The 26,688-nt window shown below is 40.7% G+C and overlaps 1 protein-coding gene across 1 annotated transcript; it reads right to left on the bottom strand.

The window, feature by feature from the left end:
* Positions 1 to 350: 350 nt before the first annotated feature.
* Positions 351 to 25,655, bottom strand: spock2 (SPARC (osteonectin), cwcv and kazal like domains proteoglycan 2). Its single transcript, XM_068721740.1, has 10 exons — positions 25,369 to 25,655; positions 13,963 to 14,008; positions 6,169 to 6,283; positions 5,748 to 5,853; positions 4,045 to 4,153; positions 3,707 to 3,841; positions 2,855 to 3,073; positions 2,165 to 2,227; positions 1,167 to 1,298; positions 351 to 593 (listed from the first exon to the last, which is right to left on the bottom strand). Exons 1-10 carry the CDS (start codon positions 25,555 to 25,557, stop codon positions 448 to 450), a joined length of 1,260 nt encoding a protein of 419 aa, XP_068577841.1. The 5' UTR covers positions 25,558 to 25,655; the 3' UTR covers positions 351 to 447.
* Between the last annotated feature and the right edge of the window lie 1,033 nt (positions 25,656 to 26,688).

The following is a 26,688-nucleotide window of genomic DNA, read 5'->3' on the forward strand; positions in this document are numbered from 1 at the left end:
ATGCACTCAGTCTTTCTACATTTTTCAATGCAAGCACATGACAAGCACCTGCAACTGCTTAAAGCCTCCACTATGCATCAGCTAAATCTGCTCAAAGATAGTTCAAAGGACTTACAACAGAAGAGAACAAAGATTCACAAGTATGAGGGACAAATTCTCTAGACCTATAATTAATAGTGATATGTCCCCTTCCCTTGCCTGTTTAAAGTACATCCTGTAACATTAAATACGGCCATAACATATGCATATTCCCTCTCCCAACCCGTGCAACCCTCTCCCTTCGCTTCTTCATAAGCAAGTGTTGTTCTGAGTGTGAGAGCTTCACCGCGTCCATCTCTTTGCGGGATCTGTGTGTTTGTGTGTGTGTGTGTGTGTGTGTGTGTGTGTGTGTGTGTGTGTGTGTTCAGGACCATCAAGATGCTCTTGTAGAGAGCTTGGACTACACGTTTACCAGATATAGCCCCCATCATCCACCTCCCCCACCTCTCCCTCTTCCTCTTCAGCCTCCTCTGCAGTCTCTTCAGCCTCTTTCTCCTCCTCGTCTTCCCATCCAACACCACTGCCAATATCACCTGAATATGCCATTTCATCATCTGTAGAGAGACGGGCAGAAAACATGCAGGGCGGGGGGGGGGGGGGGGGGGATTTAATAATCCACTTTGGCAATCTTTTATATTGCAATAAATTCTGTTCAGCATGTCTTCCTCTCAACTTTGATGAAGTTCTTTCAATCAATGAGAAATGCTTAAATCAATTTAATACATTGACTGCAATGGTAAAAAAGGGGGCATGTGTTTGACTTTGTCTGGATTTTAATAGCTATTTCTAAACCTTGCCAGCGGAGCCATTCTTATCAAGCACAGGTTCAGTTCAACCAGCCCTCATTTATCTTGAAAGACTTTTCTCACAGCGACAAAGCGGCGCTTTAGAATGCAAATGACTCCGGACACATGAATGTGCCACTGGTCCCTGCAGTGAGTTATGTTGCAGTGGGCCTCAGCCCTTTAACATAAAGAAAGCCTTGTGCAGAAGGCATGTTGGGGGTGCGGTAGAGAAGTGGACCAATCCACAGCAGACATGATGTATTTTTTTTCCCTGCCACATACAGCTTTCAATTTCAAATTCTATTCTTATATATATTGACAGCTGAAACTTAGGGGACTTACCGCAGTCTGGCTTGCCACGCATCCTAGATCCGGATACTTCTCCTCCGTTTTGGTCAACACACCAGCACTCTCCTCTGTCACACTGCTGCTTCCTGTAGTAGCCATCTTCATCACAGCTTGGGATGAATCGACCTGGCGTTCACACGCAAAAACACAAACAAATAAGAGTTAGGTACGGCAAAGCGACCTCAACACACAAGCAGATGAACCCATCCTGCATGGTGCCTCATCACACACGGCACCGAGGCCAGGTGAGAATGTAATACATGCAGCGTATGTGGCAGCCAATTCCATATTCTATGAATACAAATATGCTCACGGAGCAAGATGGGGAAGAAGTATTAAGTCAGCATATTGGGGTGGCGTGGATGTGGGGGGTGGCTAGCTAATCATCATGGCATAAGGGAAGGGCACAAGATTGGGAAGTTTTCAATTTCTGAACCATTATGTGAATATGAAACACCGCCTGTGTCCACACAGTGCAGGAAGCCAAGCACAACATACAGTAGGTGCATGGATCACCATCTTGTAGGCTGTTTGCCTAAAAGAGAGTAAACTCTCACACTCTTAGGAGATGGAGGGATCTGTAATGACGTTAAACATTTCAGAGTATAATGTAAAAAAAGAAAGAAAGAAAAGAAAACACAAATGAGACGGGGCAAAACAGAACTGTCCGGTCTTTCAAGGGAACGTCTGAGCGTCGGGCTGGCAGCCATGCTCCGTGTCCTTGGAGAGTCCTGACTCAGAGCCCAGTCAGCCAGCCAAAATCTGCAGTGCGCACATGCGTGCACACATGCACGTTCACCCGCTCACACATATATGTAAGACACACTGGTGGCTGCTTTCCTTTGCCGTCTGTCAGCATCAAGTTCTAATCCACCAGACTGATCAGGGACTAATCCCCGCCTCCTGCTTGTCATCTGCTGGATGAAATCCCTCCACCAAGAAAGACAGATCCAATTGGGCTTAAATGCTCTAATGAGAAGCGAGATACGTACCAAACTTTCTCTTGCCGCCGTCTAATACTTGGATCCTCTCGAGGTCAGCCAGGCAAGGTGGCTCTTAAAAAGGACAGAAAACATAATTTTTTACAAGAGAACAAAACACACTTTCAGCTACATTTAGACACAGAACAGAGATAATAACTACCTAAAATCTATCCAAAACAATCAACAGTCAAAATTGAAGCATCTTCTGAGTCTAATCAATATTTTCTAATCAACTCTTGCAATTTCAAAATCAATTCCAGTGTGTTTGCTTCTCAATCAAAGAACTGTATTAGCGTGGGACTGCTTTGCTGGTTGGCTCACAGGCTCAGTCTCTGAGAGCTGTGGGAGAACCAGGCTGTCAACAAGCAGCAGGAATGTTTTTAGCTCCTTGTGGTGACCGTTTCACCCCTCAGGGGAACGAGAGGAGGAGCAGGAAGACAAATAGTAACGGACCAGCACATAACAGAGTTGGCTACACCTGAGGGGCAGTTGAGCGCCTTGAAGTTTGAATGCAAGGGGAGTATGTCAGCACGGAGGCGCGTCACTGTTTGTATGTCTGTGGACACGCACACACTCTCACACACACGCACACACACACACACACACACACACACACACACACACACACACACACACACACACACACACACACACACACACACACACAGTCTACAAACCTCTCCTCCCCAGAATACTCACTCTCTCTCCAGAAGCAGAGGCACCACTCGGCGGTGGAGACCTTGCCGTCCCTGTAGGAGTCACATGAGTTGAAGAAGGGCCGGATGCAGACCTCGTACTTGTCCAGGTTGATGGCAGCCAACTCGGCCTGGTCCAGGTACAGGTCACCATTTGTGTCCAGCTTGGAAAACATCCAGCCTATGGAGTCCTTACAGCTGGCAACCAGGCTCCTGTCCAGCACTGCAAACACAAAGACAGACAAACAAACATTCATTTTTATCAAGAGACAGCTGCACAGATGGAAAGTCAAACCATGCCAGTGTGCTCAGACTTCTCTCCTGTTTCCAATGCAAATCATTTTCTTAATTATGTTCCTGGCTTCAACAAAAAAAAAAACGGTTCCATCTACAAAAACTGCATCATTATCAACATTTGACAAGAATTTCCTTCTTCTCACTTTACAGCCCGGTTAAGACTTGGTGCTTATCGGGCACTAACTTGTGGCCGAACAGGTCCCGAGACTCCCTTCCTTGTGCTTTGAAGCACAGCATGTGATGAAATGTTATCTTGATCCATCCACCCAAAAGTGTTCGGAGTTTCCAGCCTTGAAACTGTTTTCAAACATGTTTGATATCCAGTAATCGGGTGCAAGATTTATCCAGTGAGAGCTGCAGCAAACATGAAGGTGGAGGCAGCACCAGCTGAACCGTGAAGCTGCATTTCTTTAATTTTCCCTATTTCCTATTTTTTGCTTTTCCAATTAAAACAAGACTTAAACTTGTTTATTGACATTTCTTATAGAACGCAGCCTGTAACTGTAGTATTGTAACTCCCTCTTTATGAAGTCTGGATTTATTAAATAGTAGCTCTAACCTGATGTGGTGCTGGCTGTAGTGGTTCTGGCCCCAGTCTTGCTGTTGTTGTTCTGCTTGGCATTGCTCTGCAGTAGCTGGAACCAGTCCCTCAGACGCTCCCCAAGATCAGCCAGATCCTGTCCGGTACAGCTCTCTGTGGAGGCCAGAGGGAGATGAATAATGATATTTGTTGCACCTATTCATGTATTTATGATGATTGTTGTGTGTTGTGTGTGTGTGTGAGAGAGAGAGAGAGACATACAGAATAAAAGAGATGTGAAGCCTTGTATTGTCGTGATTTCATATTAAATATATTCATTTTATTTTGTCATAGTTTCTGTATGTATTTGATCTCACCATGTTTACTCTCTATGGATGCAGGGGCAGCAGTTGCACAAGGACACAGACTTGAACACTTCAGGGTAAGATCCTTCCCTGTAAGACATGCCTGCTGCTCCAGCTTGCACTGCAACACAAACACACAAATACACGCTTCAACACACACAGGCGTCATCGAGAAAGGGGACACAAAGGTGAAGTAAAATGAGTTATTGCCGCAAGATAGATCAAATATTCATGAGGTGACCGACTGTATGCCTTAATTCAAATCTGAGATTTGCTCCTGAATGTGCTGTCCGACCTCTGCTTGCATACAAGGTGAGGAATAGTGATCCAGAAGACGAAGCATAAATCAATAAACACATGGGTTTCTGTCACCACAAGCCACCAATTGGTCCTTCTGAGGCTATATATCATGGCTCTTTGTCTCAGTTTTTCCCCTGATAGTCTCCTTGCACTACTCTGCTCTGAATGTGGTAGTTGTAAGTCACTATTTACCCCACAATGCTTAGCACATTGTTTTATCATGTGTATAAAACAAAAACCCAAAGCTGTGAATAAATGTGCCAACACCTGGCCGATGCACATATGTACCATATGAATGTCTGTGTCTGTTAGCATATTGGTGTCAAGACTATTTTAGAAATTCTATATCACAACATATGTCACTATAAAGCATACAGAACATATGTGATGCTGAAGCCACACGTACAATATTTCCACTTCTTTGTTGAGGGGGATGCTGTACAGTTCTACAGCCAATGCATCCTCCACCTTCACACAGTGAGTATTTCTACCGTCTTTTCTTTTCAGAAAAAATGCATAAGTTCACACCGATTAAGAATTATTTTTCTTTTTCTGTATGCTTAGACTTAAGGCGGCACTGCTTGTTTGTTAGCCAACTGGTTGCAACAGAAACAAGCCGTAAACACAGAATTGACATATCAACGTCTCATAAAGTTTATGGTGAACGTGTTAGCAAACAGTTTTATATCCAGAAGACAATGAAGACATTCTTTCAAAGTTGTGCTTCTGGCCAGCTAGCAAACGTAGGTCTGACGTTCACCCTCCTTTTTGCTCTGCTTTACTCTCCAACAACTCCTGAGGGAAATATCTGTCTCTTTAGCTGCTAAATGCTTCTTTATGTTCCCCAGCTAGTTGCTTACTCGGTCTGTCTGTTTGGTGCTGGGCAGGTAGTGTGCGGTGGATTTATCAGCAGTCTTGTTTTAACTTTATGATCATTTTGGAGGCTGTGGTTTGTGGTGCTGTTATATTGTGTTGCGTTATACTGACAGGTATTTCCATTATTTACTCTTCCCTCACTGATACATGTGTAATGTGTAAGTCATAATAGAACACCTCTCATAATGATTCAACATAATTCTACAGCACCACAAATAAAAGATTCCAAAATGACCATAAAGTTGAATAAACACCCCTCTAAAACAGTTTCAACTAGTTTTACATTTAATAGTTCTCAAATTCCACTAAAGTTTTTTATGTTCATTCTATGTCCATCTTTCTTTATTGTTGAGCACTTTCCTATATGAAAGGCCCTAAAATCTACATTAAAGATTTTAATTTTAATTTTATTTTGCTTGGAATCAATAAATTGGACCGCACAATTTTGTAAAATCAAACAACTATACCACCAAAGGTCAATAAACCGATAATATTGAGTTATTCCCCAGCCTCATGGGTATGCATTTGTTTCTGTGTACCTTTGAGGCATAGTTGCGTCCGTCTGATCCGCACACAGGCCCAGTGGAGGAGATGGGACAGGGCTGACAGTTTCCATCAGGAGACCTGAGAGCAGGCTGCTTCAGTCTGCGGGACAGAGGACACACAAACACTTCAGCTGAAACAGCAACTGCTGTGCTAATTCAGAGAACAGACACAGCAGCACCAACCTGAACAGGAAGGAAAAGCTGCCCTCCTCCTTGTTGTCTGAATGTATTAACGTATCATTTAACAGCAGGTAGTCACACTGCACTGGTGCACAAACAAGCTTTATTACGATCACATCCCAAACCAGCACAAGCCACTGTGAACTTGCTAGTGTTGATCCCACGTTAGTGTGCATCAACAGGGAAGATTTTTGTGTGTGATTTGGGAGTTCTTGCCCAGGGGCTACACACTCACCTATGTTCAAGTTTCTTACGGTTGACGCACACAGCTTTCTGGTAGCCCTGGGCGATACACACCTTGTGTCGGCTGCACTTAACCTTTTGACAGGGGTCCTTGGTGGTGTCTACATCTGGGAAGAAAATAGAAAATTTGATTTGTAATAAAGAATCATCACTGCTTCACTCTTATTCTTTTGTCTATCTTTCTCTGCACATTATCTCTTCATTCTCAGTTTTAAATTGTGATTCCCTCACCTCTATTTGCACAGCATAACTCGAGTCAGTCTAATTTATTAGAGCGGTGCAAAACTGTTGGTGTTGCACTGTAACAAATATGCATCTTGAGTACTTTTCAATAAAAGTTGATTTGTGCTGGAGTAGACTGCAATGTCCACACCTCACTGGCAGATTTATTCTTCTCATTTACTTATTTAAATACAATTTTATTATTACGCTTAATAGGTGACCTGCTAAGACCAATACTTTTTGCAATGTAGGTTCAAGCCCGCATGGCTAGCTCACTCTGCCCTATCCATCCATCCATCCATCCATCACACTCTAGCAGATAAGGCTGGACTGCATGTCAGCACCCAACACACACTCACATCTCACAGATGTCTGTTCCTAGCAGGCACCCTGGTGCCCGACCTAGATGTCACACTCTATTCTCTTCACATCCCCCGCCCTTTATTCACCTATACCATCCATCAGTACAGTACACCGGAACACAGATTATTCACAGACTGCTATTGCAGGTTTGGTCTACATGACGGGGTTGCTCGAATTCATCCCCTGCTCTTACTGTATCCGGTTTTATGGCACTGTTATCATTTCGCAGACGGGCTTTGGATCTCCTCACTTGTCCTCTCCGGTGGCTGAATACATTAACGCTGCCAACATCACAGGATTATTGAAGCAAACCGACAGATATCTGATTTGAGAAGCAAATCCAAAACAATACACCCCCCCATCATGGCTGAGCTGGTTGTATAACCGACTGACTGCTCTAACTGAGAAACAGTGAGGCTCGGAGGCATTAATGCCCAGATGCACACCTCATCCATTTAGACTGTCAACAGTGGAGCCTTATGCACCCCTCCAACCCCAATTCACACCAGTACATCAGCAGAATCAGGGTGCAGCACCCAATCAAACCCTTACAATACATCCTGACAAGGGGATTAAGGTACTAATGGGGATACAGCGTAAGGTGGCATAACACACAACAATGTATTTTGCAATCTATCCAATGACAATTTAACCAATAGGCAAACTAAATTTAAGAATCATAGAAGCAGCATCCAGATAATCCTGCCTTTTAATAGTAAAACATTTGTAAATAAACCGTGTTGGTAGCGAGCGGCTACAATGCTGGCACGGCGTTGTGTTGTGAGTACAGAAGCATAAGGTGGCTGCCTGAGCCTCATGTTAACTTAACAGGCTTCCACGGATTAAAGCAGTGCCTGCGATGATGACGTTTCCATAGCAACAGGCTCTCCATGGTCCGGGAATCATTTCTGGGTTGACTGTGATTTGCAGCTCAATCTGGTGTTTCTGAGAAACTCGCTCCCTCTCCGTTTCTGAAAACCCCCGTTGTGCAATCATGTCTATCAATCTTCCTTTTGTTCTCATTCCTTTTGTCTCTTCAAATCAGACATCTTCATTCATGTTCTACCTGCGTGTTTATTATTTTCCTCGTCACATCCACCCTCTCTCTACTCAACCCCAGATGCACCTACTTCCATTTTTACTTTTCCAAAGTCTCTCCTTTGGTATTAAACTAATGCCTGCTGCAGCAAAGCTCTCCTAATTAGGCTCCCTGTGCGTCTAATACAATCCAGATTTGCATGAGGTTTATCCCTGCAGATTGAGGATAACAGAAGCAGAGCTCAGGCCACATCCTCATCATCAACCCTCTTATCGACTATTTACACACTCAGTCTTTAACATCATTAGTGCTATCTTCTAAGTAGCAGTGAAGCCAAACATGTCTCTGGCATGTCTTTTAGTCCAGTTAATGCAACAATAGGCTTGAATTCCCACAGAGACTATTATAATCAGCAGGAGAATAAAGGTCTAAACATAAACCTGCATTAATTGATTTTCGGCTACTTTGGGTGGTGCAACAAGCTGTAAAAAAACAACATCCTCACCGCTGACAGCACAAATTATTTATTTATTATGTAGCAGACACGGACGAATGTTAGCATTTATTTTGAGTCATGTTTCTGTCCACATCATGAATCTAAATCCAATATTCACTCTTCTTTTAGCTCCGCTCCACCAACTCCGAGGAAAATTGCAAGCCTTAAAACCAAAACAATGCTAACGACGCTAAATGCTCAGTAGAGCTAGAGCTGAGAGGAAGGACAAGGTCAGGTGATGAGTCTCTGTGGGTTCACGGATACATAAATTATACAGTCATTTGATTAATTCTTAAAGGAATGGCTCCACATGGATGCTTGGAAATTCACTTTCTTGTCAAGTCAATGCTACTAAATGTGAAGCTTGAGCCAGCAGGCGATTGGCAAGTTGTCGTTCTTACAATTCAGTTTTGTTAAAGATTAAACAAATAAGATATAATAGTGTTAAATTATCAAATTTAGAAGTGCTTGTAGATAGATTTTCTAAACAGAGACAGGCTGCCCCCCCCCCCCCCCCTGCATTCTACTTTAGCTTTGTATTTAGCATACACACACACGAGTGGTTTTGATCTTTTTAACAAATTCTCCACAAGAAAGCAAATAAGCACATTTCTCATGAAAATATAAATAAGTGCAGTTTTAATTTTCCTAAAAAAATGAACATGAAAAGTAATATAACTAAAAAAGATTCATTTTGGAGCGTAATTAGAGGATGTTGAATAGAAGACATTCAGTAGCAAGAAGATGATGTGAGGCTCCAAAAAGATTAGTTTTAAATCAGGGTACCCCCAAGTTACTTTACGACTATTTAAGACCTTTTCAATATCACTTGCATTAAAATTGAATGCCAATTTCTCAGCCATACTGGCAAAGGGGATATAATTGAATATCAGTATTGATTTAAAGCCCAGAAAATAATTGTTTACCAAGTATTTGATTTTAATAAAACATTTTATGTTATTCATAGTTAATACAAAACAGCTGTGTGAGTGTATTCTTACTAAATAAAATGAAAAAGATTGTTTGTATTTGTCACAATAAGAGTCCCCATCCCACTCCATGGTCACACATAGCGCCTTTTGGTCACAAATACAGATTATGAATGCAGATTAATCAGAAGGTTCAGCAATGCACTCTCGCTGTGAGTAGTGAAAAAGGTGATGCAACATTAAACTGAAATAAGGTAGGGGGTCACAATTTTAAGATTTGAATATGCAAATAAAGCCTTCTGGAGCATTTTGAGATTAGAATACTACGAGAAAACCTTGTTTTGATGGACAAATAACTTTTATTGCATAATAATATATATTATAGGATTATAATTTTGTATGCATTAATGTGTTCATCACGTTATTGTTGGAACTGGTAAAGGTGGAGCTAATTTTTATTAACTAATGTCTCTTATATTACTTAACATACTGCTGGGTAGCTTGTAAATTTCCCCCTTTTCTTCAAGTAAACTAACGTTACAAGTACCTCAAACTTGAGTACTAGGAGAATTCAATAGTTTTAAGGACTTATTTTAAGAATATTAAATGCTTTTTTAATATTTGTATACGTCATAGGTACCCTGTACATACATCAGGGGGCCTGACTCCCCTCTGGAGTTGGAGAAACATGTATTTGATGGTAGCAGCCCCAGGTGGCGAGGAGAGAGAGTGCAAAGGGGTGACACTGGACAAATTTGTGGAGTGTGAAGGTGAGAAGGGCAACAGTAGACCCTGGAGGCTTGAAGCGGCTTGGAGGTTGAGAGTTGCAGAAGTGTGTGTGTGTGTGTGTGTGTGTGTGTGTGTGTGTGAGCTCCAAGCAACAGTATCTATCAATAACTTCAAGAGGAATCAAACCCTAGACCTTGTGAGTGTAGACTCAGCATGTTTTCTCCTTTGTGTCTGCCATTGATCTAAATCCATAGATTTTCAAGAAAGTGTCTACACCTTTCACCTGACCTCTCTGACTGAGATAAGCTTGTTGAAATCCTAAGCTCATGTATATAAAAAAAAGAGGTCTTCTGTGAGTGCTGTACACAAACACTTGAGTGTTTGTGCATGGGTGTGTGCATACACACTTTACACAAATTACAACCGCTCCCCTTTAATGTTTACTGTCTTAACAGCGAGGTTATTCAATCAGTTGCTGGATTGATGAATTGACTGTAGAAATCAACAGCAAATTACCCTGACGTCTCCCTCACTCTGCACCCCACTGACTGAAGTGGAATCATCCACTGTGGTGCCTGCATGCAAATTTCCACCTCAGTCTGCTGTTGGCGTTGGGTGTCTGTGTGTTAGGAGTGTTGACAGTTCAAAAGCCCTCTCTCTCTCTCGCTCTCTCTCTCTCTTCTCGGCAGCGTAGCAGTCTGGGCTGCCTGGCTAAGAAATGCGGCCTGCAGGCTCATCGGAGCTCTGGAGTGAAGACATCACGCTGATTTAGTGATATCTCAGAGGGACAAATCTCCTCTTTTTGCTCCTTCGCTTCATTAGGCCACTCATAAAGGAAGGCAGATCAATGGAGGGAGATAGTGCACTCATGTCAAAATGAGAGCAAGGATAGATGAAGGGCTCTATACTGTGTGAAATCTAAAAGTACTACTCATCTGACTACCTAAGGCAAGCATATAAAGCTTTGCTAAAGTGTCATAAAAGCTGAGCGCACACAGTTGGACACCTACATTATAGAGATGCCACTTGCGAAGGTGATCTATATGTCGGCTAGGTTGACAAAGGTTGGGGTATTATTTCAACTCTATTGGCATGCCAGAGGACGAGTCTGCAAAACCCAGAATTACAGTCATTCTCACTGTCACATTCGATCATCCAATGATAATGCGTTTTAGTTTTTTTTAATCGTCAGTATTTAAACATGGCAACCATGGTATGATAAAAGATAGGGAAATATTGTAGTTATGGCATTAATATTGTTGTTATTATACATCATATCTTGTAAAAATATATTGTCAGTAATATCACGTAGTCATATCTCATGCATATTTATTTCATGTTCTCTATAATATTGTGACATTTTTATATTGTATAAGTGGAAGTTTCTAATAAGCCCAGTGGGCTTTCTGCCTTTTCCTGCACTGTGATATTATTTATTTTGGTTATGTTTTTGTATTTTTTTTTAATTGTGCAAAATAAACTAAACTATGGCAATGACAGCACTGGCCGCTGGCTCTGCATGCAAATCACAAGATGCAGATTTGTCTAATACTAATGTAATTGGTAGGACACTGGGCTGGTTATTTAAAAGCGCTATTACTGATAATTGGATGGGTCAGATGGCTCAAAACCTTCTGTTGCAAAACATTTTATGTTTCTGGAGAGAGAGCTCACAATGAACATAAACACGCCGTTGGTTTTGCCCATTGACAATTCAATAAAGTTGAATATGGAGAAAATGAGGAATATGTTGCCTCAGATGACTGGAAGATGCCGACAATATGGTGTCTGTTCTGCAGCAAAGTTCAGTTTTATTTCACAGAAGTCAAGACTTTCAGCCACAACATGTACAACACTACTCCAGTGCTTTTAAAACAAGCACACTATAATTGAAAGTGGATTGCAAGTTAGCCGATGAAAATTTCCAGAAATCATCGACCAATCCCAAAACTGGTCGTGGGTCAATATTTCTGTAAATAAAAATAAGATCTTCAGGATGTATTTGCTCTTGACAAACTTAAATTAAAAAATATAAATGAAGCCCCTCAGATCAACATATGACACATAAGTGACATAGCAGCATTACACAGCTCATTACAGGGTCAGTTTATCATGTTTTTGTGGATGAGATTTTGTAGGAAATTACCTCTTTTTTATCTACTTTCCGGTGAACAAACAGCATTGACAGATGAACAGGGCACAAAGACATCCTTTCCATTTTCCCTTTTTCATTTTCACCCTATCACACTCTCCTACACTTGTCAACTTGCTTTATCTCCCTAGTCCACAATTTCCCCGTCACCACAATGACTTTAGAGTTGGCAGGAATAATGTTGATGTCAGCCACTTTACACTACATCAAGGCATATTAGCTCACACCTCTGTCACTCTCTTCTTGTGCTTTTACTTCCCTTTCTGGCCTTTCATTGGAAATCATAATTAGCCCTTCATTAAGCCCTTGGAAATTGCGCTAATGGACTCTACCATTCAGCCGACTTCATTTATGCTGCAAATCAAGCGACAATGGTTGAGGACACGACTCATGACTTCATCTTGCAGAGGCTCAATTAAGAGTCTCAGCAGGAGTGGACGGTCAGCCTCTATTCACTTGCTTGACTGCAGCAGAGATAGAGGGAAAAGGGAGGAAGCAGAACAACGTGCTGATGGGTTGGAGTCGAGCCAATGTTTAGCATCTCCTGGGGGACGCATATCGGATCCACTCAAGCAGATAAAACAGAGCGCTAACATCTTTCAACCTTTTTTCGCTGAGGAACAACTACGAGTGTGGACAGCGAGTGGCCGACCCCAGAATACAAACACAGAGCATACACGGCGCTGTCAAACTCGATGAACCACTGACAGTCTGAAGAAGCATGACAGTTCAAACACAGGCCCCAGATTCTGTCTCCATGCCACGGCACAGGTCAATGACATTCGATTTTAATAACTCATGTGGCTTTGCTTTCACTGCATCAGCATGAGTGAGAGATGAGCCATTTTGAGCGCAGAAAAAGATTTGTCAAACATATTGCCAGATTAAATTTAGTACAGTTATTTATTTAAATCTTGGAACGATATATGTGGAAATACTTGTGGATATATACATGGCTTTGACTGTTAAGCTGTGTTATCTTTAAGATCCCATAAACATATTTTAAAAGTTAACGAGAATGACTGTTTTGCGGAGGAATACACATTTATGTATTATTAGCAGCAGATGTTCTCTTTGAATAAAGTAAGTACTGGTGTTGTGCCCATCCCTTTGTTTACGGAGTGAGCATTATGGGTCATGTGTATCCTTAAAGTCCCAGAGAAATTAAAAATGAAACTTTCCCAGTTTTAATCCTGTGTCCCTGTGTTAATTATTAATTTATCTCTTGTTATATGCTGAATATGTCAAAACATTTTACATCTAAATCCCCATCAAATCCCTGTATTTTTCTTTTCTGTAAAATGGTTTTAAATGTTTAAGACTCATCCTGTGCTCGGACATTTACAAATAGGTGTCCAATCAAATTACATTTTGGGCAATCCACACCGACTAGCCACACTGCTCATAACAAAAGCATCGTTTGTGGATCGTAGTTAGCAAACAATATGGAGAGATGCTAGGTTGGTGAGAGTGCTGCTAGGTTTAAAGCTTTCTTAATGTCTGTTTAATGTGTTTTGCTCCCACAGAAGAAATACATTCCTGCCAAGTGAGGTGAAAGCATCTTTACTGCAGAAACCACCCGGGCTTGGAGTCAGCTGTCAAGCAGCCAAGATTTAACAGAATTTCATAATGGCGAGCTCAAACAAAGAGAATCTGACAACTGCCCAACAGGAGAGTGTGTGAGTCAATGAAGAGGCAACTGCACATAATACGTTCTCCACCAAGCTACACAACTGTGGATTTACATTTACATGATGCTTTAACAGAAGTATTCCATCAAAATGTTAATGTTAAATGGCATTCAAGGACTTCACTGACAACACATTGAGAAAGAGATGAGATGGTGGGAGACTTACTGTCATTAGAACCTTGATTTTCATCCCAGGTACGGACATAATCATCCTGCAGAAAACATGAAGAAAACAATTGTTTATTATCAGATTTATAGAATGACGGCCTGGGTGCAGTGTTGTTGATAGCATATCTACTGTCTGCCATCTTTATAAAGGAGAAGTGAAGTAGTTTACATTATTATATCATGGCACACTGAGTATGTGTACATTAGTCTTGCTGCCTGATAATAAGCCAAGTCACACCAGAAACAGATGGGTATGACTATAGTTGTACATCTGTATGGAAATGAGCCCAACAGATCTGCATATGATGCCTATATGTGCGAGACACACACACCTACACACACACACACACACACACACACACACACACACACACACACACACACAGACACTTAATAAGAACATGAATCATTCTAATAAAAATGGGAAAGCTAAAGGAGATTTGAAATTTGGATTGAGAATCAGAGATAAAGACACACAAAAAGACAAGGAAATTAGTCATGAATGAATAAGACACACAAAGGCAGCTGGAGAAGCAGTGTAGAAAAGCTGGATAAAACTGACCTCTACCTCCTGGTGAAATGACAGCAAAAGGAGAGAAAGGAGCAATTATTAGTGAAGAAGAAGATACAGGGTGCATTCAATGACACTGAAAGGTTCCAAAAAAGACTATTTATGTTCATTTTAATGCAGAACTAAATAGGCAACAACATCAAAGTTGAAAAGACATCTTTTTTAAGATATTATTGATCAAATACTTTATTAGATTTGATTGACAGTGACCCAGCACTCTTATTGGTGCACAGAAATACATGACATCACCTTTTCCAAATCTTTCCCAATTAAAATCAGTGAGAATAGCAAATAAAAAACATATTAGGGATGTGCGATTTATCGTACTTCACCATGTGGGTGAAACAAAGAGAGGCCTACATGTAAAAAGAAAAGCCTGAACTTGTTTAAACAGCGCCCTGAAGGAGAAACCCTGAATTTAACCTGCAGAAGGAAGATCAAGACCACTTATTTCAATTAACTCTACATTCATAACAGTGTATGAGCACTAAATTAGACACATCTATGATAGTATTTCCTTTAAACATAAGCGAATCCCACAGGAGACATGTACAGATGTGAAGCTTTTTTGAGCATATTGCTGCGTCTGAAATAATAAACATGAGTCATTCCACGATATTTACAATCAGCCCCCCCCCCCTTCCTTGGAGATGAGTTACTCATCACCGTAAACATTTACTGTACTGGAAGCGTGTGCCAAACAGCTCCCAGGGAGGCGATAAATCCTGACACAACACATGAAATAAGCAGCCCTCATGAGAGCTTAGACCTTCTTCTTTGACCTGCAGTTTCATTTCGCAGAGGTAAATATTTTCATCACTAGCAAGGACTCCACTCGAGTCTTGAAATCGACCAAACTGCGCTGCTGTTGCTCTGCTCCTCCTCTACTAGCTGCAGCGGCAAGTTCATTTTCCCTGCTCAGTGACAGAAAAATCACTTCCAGTAAACTGTCTGGTGTCTGGATTTTAACTCAACACTCCAGTAAAGGTTTATGAATGATTGCCGGTTATGTTGTTTAACCTTGTCGGGCCTGATGGAGTCACGCATTATCAATAAGACCTCAAAGGGTTTACGTCCGTGCCATTAATCTGACGCCTCTCCTGTCTCCTTTATTGATGCTTCAGCTCCTGCATTATTTAGCAGCCTTTCTGTATTTGTGTTTATGCCAGGACCGATGAGGGAAGTGTCCTGCTGTTCTGACAGGACTGGAAATCAATGATTTCATAAAAGAGAGGCTGCAGAATATACATTCAGGGGAAATAAATTCTCCTGAGTGCACAGTGAAAGTGAGCACGAGTCGCAGAGCCTGGTGACAAGTTTGGCACACGGCAGAGAAGTTATATCACTCGAAAATATGACTCACAAAGCAGAAACAACTGCCGTTTTTCACACAGACCTGATTAGGGGACGTAAGCTGAGAGCTGAAAACAGTCATCTGTATTCAGGAGCCCTGTGATCTACCCGTTAACGTCAGAAAGATCTCCTCTCTAAGAGCGGGGATGCTTACCCTCCACATCACGCATGGCAGACTGGTCACCCTGCTGCCTGTAGCTCCAAAATAACAGATCACAATCCCTCATATCTGTAAGATGAGGATCATGACCCGATGAGCATGTCCACTGTAAAATTGGGCTCATCTCAAGTGGAACTGCAGAGTGTCAGTACAAAAGCAAAAAGATCTTTTCAAAAAGCGACAGATATCGTGCTTGTTGGGTGGATTAAAAAAGAAGAACAAACAGGAAACATTGAAATGAATGTGTGTGTCTATCTGATATACTGTGTGTGTGTGTGAGTGACAGGTGTTTCCAGGTAAATGTCAACTGTCAGATGCATTATGCTTTTACTGTGGTTATCCTGAGGGGTTTGTTCGTGTTGACAGTGACAGCGGAATGCATCACTGCCTCATCGGTAACAAAGGACACAGTAATAACACTGTGATGTGGAGATGTGTCTGCCGGATAAAGGTTTATACATGACCTTTTCTCACAATTAGCGTTAATATCTGCCTTCAGTAAATTCATTAAACCCATGCAGAACAGCACAGAGCTACAATGTGAGCACAGTTCTATGTATCAAAAAAAAACACGATGGGTCATGAATTTCAGCCCACAAAGACCCCAATCTCTCTGCTGGAAACAAATCTGTGTTTAAATCGCCAGGAGGAGAGCTAGTTAACGTTAGCCGTTATCAGCCGGCTCTGTTTATATATATATATATATATATATATATATATATATATATATATATATATATATATATATATATATATATATATATATAGTATATACATGCACACAAGTTTCATCAGAGCCAGGCGGCAAGCTCTATAACTATGTCACACAGCTTCCTCCTCTCAACTGACAAGAATCATGAACGTAACCATATGTTTCTTAACACTGAAGGTGTTCATCTACTGAAGGACGCGTGCAGGCTGGCAAGGATTTAATCAGACGGTCACCTGTTATGCAGCGTGAGACTGAGTGCCACTCTACACTGAAGATCCTCCTTACTGTAATCTCCCTCCAGACCTCATCGAGGATCAGGTTGCAAGCCCACCACTTCTGCTGATGAATTCCTCTTTTCCATCCTCTTCCCAGTCAACTATGTCAACAGCGAATGGTCCTTAGGTAAATCCACGTATCCCCTTAAAGACGATGGTCACCGAGAGATGCGGGTGGAGAGGCTGACCGTGTATAATGAGGATTTCTCACATAGCTGGAAAGCATCGATCAGCAAGCAGCAAAGCTTCCTAATTATCCCAATCTTAAATAGTGAAAAAAGAGCTTGCAGTGGATTCAGCTATCAAGAAAAAAAAGCCACAAACATCTATTTTTTCTTCTTTACATGACAAATGCACTGATGTTTTATTGTACACACATCTTGTGGAAACACGCTACTGAAATAAACTATTTTGGGTACCGTTGTAGTAAAAAATATAACCCCAAATCAAATAAAAAAAATTACATTGCCCCGAGGTTGTCTTCAGCAGCGATGCTACACACAGCACCATATCACTTCCTCCCACCTTGAGATTCACACTAAGACTCAGCTGCTGTTCACGCAACCTCTTAGCTTTAGTTTGCAGATCACATGAGACAAGCCTGAGATGAAACAAAAACCCCTCAAAAATACTCTCTTCCTATGTATTCTCCTCTTATCTGCATGCACGCTGGGCTTCAGGGCACAAAAACCAAGAATGCTGTTTTCTGCATGCACACAGGGCTCTGAGCTGATGCTTAAAGATTGCAGAGGCAGAGCATCAAACATTGAGAATCTGGTCTGCTTCCCCGGCAGGACGGAGTCAAGAGCAAGCCTTATGTAAGCGAGTCGGGACGACTGGGAAAGTAAAATATATGCCTACAATGTAACTACCTTTAGACTGGAATGATGGGGTACCCCAGACAAGTATTTGGATTCAAAGGGAGTAAAAGTTTACTGACTGCTTTTTTGAAATGTACAAATATTATTAACCCTTTCGCTTAAAAGAAATAAAAACACAAATATCACAAATTAGCCTCCTTTACACGTAATTAGCTGCCTACAGTTGAACAGTTAGCAATGGTCCTCCTGCTAGCTTAGCGGCTAACTGCTACGCGATTTCAATTACAGAATTCATGCTTGTGCACACACACATACACACACACACACACACACACACACACACACACACACACACACACACACACACATACAAACAGTCAGCCTAATTAACCAATGATTAAACCAGCGAGTTTAAATAGAGAACCTAACCTATTGCTATATATTTCCTCCATTTACTCAAAATAGGTCTCTTTTTTCATTGCTCCAATATAGATATTTTCCCATGGCAACACATATTTCTACAAGCATTATTATTTTTAAATGTCTTTGTTTTTATAATTTCACCCTTTTAAATGTATTACTTAGAACATGAAAATGGCCAATTATTACCCTGGCTTGAAGCAATGGATTTAAGGAGCAGTTACTCTCTACACCCTGGGTTAAACATAGACTTTGATAGAAGCAAATCTGATGAATATTTGATATGTATTTCCATTACACTGATATCCTGATTTATTTCTGTATTGATTTATCCTCTGTTTTTGAGATATGTTGTATCTGCAGAGCCTCTGGTGTATTTCCACTCTGGGGACTGCAATTGTAAACTGCATTCCCATGTAAACCTGCACTAATTTGGCACAGAGATTTGTCAAAAAGAAATTCCCACTCAAGGTTTAGTGACAGCAAGCTTGACTTCATCATTACAGAGCGTTCCCTTTTCTAATAATCCCAGAGTTTTCAAATACTATGTTAAGCCACAAAATCCCGATTGTGCTCAGATTTCTGTAATAAAATGTATAATTAAACCAAGCACTTCCATATGTGGATTGAGTGTGCGATACATTAGATGCACCAGGTTGCACAAAAAATGCAATTACAACCTAAAGCGTTGTCCGTTTGTTATACTTCAGTTTACAGATACATTTCCATTTTTATCATAAAACACACTATGACAGATGAATGGACATAGCCTGTTATCTGCATTGCACTTCTCCTCATTGATATATATATGAGTAATCTCTTTTATACTGAAGGTGTTGGACAAAAGGTATTCATTCACGCCTGCACTAAAGTAGGACAGATAATTAGCTGTATTCCATAATAACTCCCTGCCTCATTTAAGAAAGGCTCTTCACATACACTCTTCAGCCTCAAGTAGAAATGAGTGACGTCAGAAATGCTGTGACATCAAAGGATGGATAAAAGGTCAAATCCAAAAGCTGGCTGAAAATTGCACTCAATTATGGAAACTGTGAATTGCTTTTCACCTTTCACCATTGACTGGATTCAGCGAATTTGACAGAAATTTTGATGCAAATCTTAAACTTTATTGCGTCTTCCTTAGAGTTTTGCATCATGCACAAGTAATGCCCACACAACAGACACACCTACAGTTGCAGCTTTAAAAAATCTTACTTTGTCCACAAAGTCTCTGTGCACTCATGCCAACCCTGTACTCACTATCTATAAATAAAATCAGCCCTTGTGAATTCAGTGCCCTGCAGAGAGTCTGCAACTCACAGGAGAATCTGCTACACACAGGGAGAACCGTCACACTTCAGTGAAAACCCCGAGCTCAACTGAAAAACAGACATGCAACAATGGAAAATCAATGACGTTGCCTTGGTAGGAGCAACAAGAAGGATAAGAATCAGCCAATGATTGGAGACAGGGGAGTCGAAAACAATGTAATACAATAAGAGTGTCTCAACCAGATCAGCAGCAACAAAAGACTGAAACCTGGCTCATCAAATGGAAAAGCCAGACTGGCTGTCATTTCTGGTGCCTAACAAGTATAGTCAGCTTACTCATATCTAATGCACTTAAAATAGTTTCACATTACGACTGTATTTTATTAAGCTACAAATCATTTTGAATATGAATATTTTACAATGATAACAAGTTAGGTTACTATAAACTAGTTAGCCTGACATGTTAGCGGTTGATAGGAGCAGACAAACACACCGTAATCCCTTCCCTGCTCTTTTTCTCTTAGAAAAGTAAGAAAATTATATTTCATATTGAGTATCGCTCTTATTACAGCCCTCAAAGCATGTTTTGTCTCAAGTTAATTCTGTGATGACCAGATCGTTTCAAAACAAGCATCTCCCCTCCAAACACTGTGGGTTTGTGTGCGTTTTTCTGAGTTTAATTACAGTTTACGCTCTCTCAACAAGTCCACTCAATAGCTCTCAGGTGGTAAAACCTCCAGTTTTGTGCTACAATATTTTGAACCACTTCTCACTTTTTCTAAATTCTCAGCTACTGTTCCTATGGGAGCTGTTGTTGCACTGGCTGTGACTCAGTCTGGCTCAAGCCCAAAGGTAATCAACACTTGGGTGGCATTTACTGTATGCGCAGCTATACTGCCATTGGAGTTATTGTTACTTTTAAAAGAAAAACAATTGTGATTTATTGAACCGGTCTTACAGAATCTCAACAAGCCCTACACAGTTTCGTAATTATAATTTAAGTACATTTTCAAATCAGAGCCTATAACTCGAGTTACAAACTGTCCTGTTTTGTACCTGAATTTATACAAACTAACATCACACTGATGCACCATTCAAACAATTTTGGGGCTTTTACTGCTGATGACTGGGCTATTTACTGCACATAAAGGTTTTCTAACTACAGGAGGTCATTGGCAGGATTCCACAAAAAGCTCATCACAGGCAGATTCCTGGTTGTCGGGGGTTCTCTACAGCAAACAATTTATTTGGCATGCCGACTCCCAAATGTAGCCAACACAGAAGCAGGTCACTCCGAGAAGTCATGCATGTGAAATGCTGAAGTGCAGGCATTTCTAGCATCTGACGGGAAGATTGTTGCACAAAAGTGTCTTTTTTTCTGCAGCTATTAGTAACATCTGTTTTCAGTTTTATAACCAATTGCATCTGCTAAGAAATTTGATATTTATCACCTTTCTTTACTACTTAGAAAATCCCCTCCCTGTCTCTCTGCGGCACCTGTGCCCTTCAGCTGTGGCTATTGTACTGCAGTGAGGAGCAGCTGTAGCTGTGCAAGCATGGCATGATGACAAGCTGTTTCTTTTTTCTTCTTCTACTCAATTACAGACCACCTATGGGCCAAGACACCACACAGCGCACCAGTAGTCCGGACACAAAACTCTCACAAAACTGTTGGAAGTGATCGAGATCCATCTGCTGCACCAACACAGCTCCGGACGATTGCAGCTCCATAAAGAATCTGGAGTATGATAAGAAACGACTCATGCCAGAACAAAGTATGACTAGATAGACTAATGGATTTCTGATAAGCTCTTATCATCATTCATAGCTTTAATGCTTCAGTGGCAGTCTTTCCTAACATCAGAGAGCGTGGGGTAGTCGAGCAGCTGCGCGATAGGAAAGCCAGTCTGAGCGCAGGGCTGGTGATGATAATTTACTGTTCTTTTGGTCTTTAATGGAGTATTTGGCTCCACTGTTGCATATGCCATTATCCACAATGATGTTTTATATACTATAGTGAAATGAAAAAAAGGAGCACTGATGAGTGCGCCACAATCACAGTGTTAAAATTGTGCTGGATTGGAGCCACTTTAAGGCTAAAATCAGGCAGGGGAGTAGAGCTATGGTAAACTTCTCGTCAAATGTTCTTGCCAGATTGCCAGAACCTTCCGCAAATGCTTCCCCCATTCTGTATATTTACTACACAGGGATGTGATGTTTTTTGGTATTGAGTGGTCCAGAGCTGCCTGAGTGGAGAGGCATGTTTTATAAGATAAGGATTTACCAGGCACAGACAGCGCTGGGTGGGAAGCAGAGAAAACAAACAAAAATATTAACCAAAAATCACATCATAAACACTGAGCTCTATGCATGCATGCGGGAGGGATGCTGTCAATAAACAGCTTTCTTCTAGGTGAGTTTGCAGTCCTAAACATCACCAATTTTTATTCATATATCTGAGTTTATCTTGAATCAACAGGAATAAAACATACCAGAACAATTTCATAGCTTGGTAATTTCATGGACAGAATCGTAATTACAAGGAAAGTTGAGCAAAGAAATTTAATTTACTGTTGATTTGTCTTGGGTAGACATACCAAATTGGATCCACAATGCATAAAATGCATTACTCTCCCCATTTAATTTCACACTGAAAATAGACTCGACTGGTGAGATGATCCCAGTTCACATCTAATTGTCCCTATAATTGAGTCTCTGAATTTCTGTGTCCTGAATAAATTGTATTAAGTGTCTGGTCTTAAAAATGAGGCTTAAAATAAAAGTGAGTACATGATGAACAACAAGTTGTATTTTTATTATTCTATATCTGCAATTTGATTCTAGAAACTGTCTCCATCCTTCATTCATCCATTATAGACCTGTCTAGTGGTCCATTATTAGTAGTAACTTCCTGGTTGTTTAGAATAATAAAGGGAATAAAGACATGTATCCCATGTTATATCTGTTTTAATTTCAACCAACAGTGCTTCATGTCTTATAAGAATTGAGCAAATAAGGTTATAGCTCTGAACTCAGTTACCATGACTGCCTTGCCCGTCCCCCTGTTTTCTTTTTTTCCCTGGATGTGGTGCATTAGTGAAATGAAATGTTGAGTGCACCTGTCAGATTAAAGGATTGAAGGTATCCCATTCTATCATGTGTTGACTGTAACTATTAAATCTAATCGCCTTGTCTTCCTGTGAAATAGATTGAATTGAAGTGTGGGAGCTATTTTTATTGGAAGAGAAAGAGCCTGTTATCCAGATTCTGCTTTTACATTTCATAAGAGTATAAATATGAAATATTTACAGTGTGTGTTTTGTAGCCTATGCATTGAGAGTGTTTATGTGTGTGATGGTTTTATTTGCATCTGTGTGTGTTTGTGTACATGCAAAAGAGAGAATGAAAGAGGTCGTCTTTCATGTTGTGCAGCTTTGATTATTGCTTTCCAGTGTCGGATTAATATTCAACATTCAGCAATCAGAGGATTGCAAGTCAACATCAATTTGTGTAATCTCGATACCTATAACTGTGTCATTGGCAGTCCTTTATACATAAACCATACCATTTACAAAGACTGAACTGCTCATTTTTTGGTTCAGATTTTTTTTTTTTTCTCAAAGAACAACATGAAGCAACAACAATTAGATGTAATATTCAATATTCAGCAGCTCTCATTCTGAATCATCAAGGAAACATTCGCACAAATCGTGTTTCAGTTGAAGAAGTTTACAGTTTGAAGGATATGAAAAAAAAATCCTAATAAAGGATGTTTCCTCTGATTCCACCCTGAAGCAGGACTGGTGAGGGGGATAGAGTCATCAAACCCTCAGTGATGATTGCTCCATTTCAACACCATAACACGGAGACCGCTGTTGCTACGGCAGCAAGCTGAAATCAAAGTGGTTTCTATTGGCGATTCCCCCCGGGAGTTTCAGTGGTTCGCTTCTCTGATGTTTCCCTTGTCATCATCATCATCACCAGAGACACCACCACTCCTGCCCTTTAACGCGCTCGCAAACGCACTAACGCGCACAGATGCAACAGCCCTGACAAATTGACAAAATCACGCTTATGCACTTGCAGGAGTGTAGAATGGATCACACATGTATGCAGCGTAACCCTTGCCCACGCACGCGCACAATAAGACAATCACCTCTGGGAATAATGAACATGAAAGGGCCAGTGTGCAACTGGAACTGTTTGTGTTACCCAGCAGCTTTGATGTTAAATCAAGGGGGGGAGGGAAATCAGAACAAGTGACATCTTTATGCTCAATGGTAACCCCTGAAGCAGAGTTAAGAAGAACCGCTTATATCTTCCGATGCTCCACATATTCTGTGTGTTTGTGTTTTTATTCACTCTTGGTGGGATTCTGTTTTGCACAGCCAATCACAATGTGCTGAATTCAGAGTGAAGTTGCCGCTCAAACATTTTGGATCAAAGCTGTGTAAATATAGAGCAGCATCCAGTGAGTTATAATCCCACAATAATTCTGACTTAATCTTTCCATGCCCACAATTTCATTACTTCCCTTAATATAGTTCCCGAGGACATTCTCCTTAAGTAATAACAGTCAAAGTAATCCGATCCCAGGAGGGGCGGCTGCCAGTCTTCACACGCATTCACCTTTTCTTCAGGGACGGCCACAAGGAGGTGTATGAATGCGGATCGAAAATGACACTAAAGCTTCTCTGCGATGGTTATTACGTGTAAAGGCTTCTCCTCCTGAGAAGATCTGGCATTGTTCTCATGCATGCTGGGGCCAAAGCCAGCTGCTCACATTTCAAATCCAATAATGATACCCATCACGTGATAGTTACCACCCTGGATCTATTAAAACCCAATTAACAGGAGTTATAAGGAACATAATCCAAATGCACTATTGTCCAAATCCTGTTGGGGTCATTAGTAATCATTTCACAGAGCTTGCAGGCAAAATTATGTCCATACATTCACAGACACAGCAATATATCACCGTCCATAGCCTGCAGGCTTTAATCAATCCGTGCAACCCAGTTCAGTCTGTTCAATAGGTGAATATGCACATCAATCAATTCCCACCTCTCTGCTTTAATTGCTTAATTCTCTTGTTCGTGAAATCTCCTGGGACACGTCTGGAAACACATCTGAGGTAACCCATATTAAGGGCAGTATGATGGAATAGGTCTATACTGCTCCTGCTATGCAAGTGGGACTGAAACATGAATTGCTTAATATTAACCGGGTATACTAAAAGTGGGAAGAGTAATAACTGTGGTTTTATTTTTGACCTAGCAATCCTAGTAAAGCTATAAATATCACTTTAGATATCCTAAATTTTCGAAGAGTCAGATAAGTGAAACATCCAGTCTGAGTATGGCATCGGGACAACCATTTCCCTTTGCCATTATATCCCAAACTATCCGATTCACAGATAATATACATTTTGAGAAATTCTTTAAAAACAAGAACAAAATCAGCTAAAGTGTGGAGGCTACATGAAGAGGACAGTCATTAAAAATAAAGCATGTTGAGAATGTGAACACTTAAAACACAATTCCTCCTAAGCTATGTTACCATCCTAAATTCACATCCAAATAAAGACCTTTCAGTGGTTATAACTGAATATTTTCTTATTTTTAAACATTTGCTCTAAAGTGTGTATGTGTTTCTACGGTATGGGATATGTTCCAACAACAGAACCAAGTTTATGTTTGTATGCAGGCTAAGAAAGTGTGTGATAACTATTATTACTGTTTCTGAATGGCCGTACATTTTCCCCATCAGCGCATCTTATACCGCATTACCGCGCATCTCACGATCAACACGGCGGACTTACATCTCTGAACCGATTCCAGTGCTTGATCTTGCGGCCGTACTGTGAAATGGTGGATAGCCATTGCTCGTCTTCCATGAAATTCCCCGTTTTTTCCGCCTCTTTGACGCTCTTCACGTCGGTCTGGAAGGTAGACCCTACGAGCATCACCAGCGGGACGAGAAGGCACGCGATATCCGAAATTTCCACCATGGTAGCGGACAAAAATACCTCGTGCACACCGGCTGTCGGCTTTCCTCTTCTGGGAGGGGGAGGATGCTGAGGCTGGATTGAAACTACCAGCTGATTAGCCTATAGGATGCTCCTTCTGCTGATGGAGAGAGAGAGAGAGAGAGAGAGAGAGAGAGAGAGAGAGAGAGAGAGAGAGAGAGAGAGAGAGAGAGAGAGAGAGAGAGAGTATTCAGGGTAGGTCCTGGTGTCATGTGATGGTATTTGGTATGTGTATATGAATATGTCACAGATGTATTTGAATTTTATTGTGGAGGTTGGTGTTTACATGCGGCACCTTCAAAAGTCACGTGAGGCCCCGCTCACGGTTGCTCAGGTGGGACAGTTCTTTTGGTATGTGGGTCAGTCTGAAATAAGGGCTTTTTCTATCATACAAGACAAAGAAAAGCAGCAAATCCTCACAATTAAGAACGTTTGTTATTTTTACTTTAAGATTGACTAAAATAATAAAACAATTATGAGGTTGATTATATTCATTTTCTGTCAATCAACCAATCTAGTCTGAATAAAAAAAAAAAGCAATATATTCCATTATGTTGTTTTGTGTTGTGTACGTGTAACATTTATTTTTAATTGCAATATTTTACTAAATAATTCATGGTCACTTACTAGCTTATTCCAGGCCTTTCAACCACATCACATGATCTTCATCGGTGGATGGAATTCACTCAGTTGTCATGGAGACGGACGTGTAGACACTGCTGTTCAGATTTCATCCACAGCAATTAAATTATTTTATGTTAATCAAAATATGCAGACTCAACTAAGAACAACTGCGCTTGTTGTCTGTGAATATCATGTAAAACGTATTTATTTACTCAATCAGTCTACTGACAGATTAAATTGTTGGCATCTATCAGAGCTGCAAATCTGATTTACAAATCATTACAAGTTATTTTACCAACTGGTGATGTCATTTTAAAGTACAAAGTGTCCAAATTTACTTCAACAAACATAGTTTTAGCAAACACAAAACAATATTTTAGAAACATTTTTGTGTTGTTTTGTGGACATGTAGCTTCATAGTATAGATTGTAACTTTATCTAATGAGCTTTATGTTTGAAGTGTATAATTCACAGTCCTGGACTCTTTTG

Source organism: Cebidichthys violaceus, unplaced genomic scaffold (assembly GCF_023349555.1).
Source record: "Cebidichthys violaceus isolate CVI_PGR_0920_01 unplaced genomic scaffold, fCebVio1.0.p SCAF_10, whole genome shotgun sequence".
Lineage (NCBI taxonomy): Eukaryota > Metazoa > Chordata > Actinopteri > Perciformes > Stichaeidae > Cebidichthys > Cebidichthys violaceus.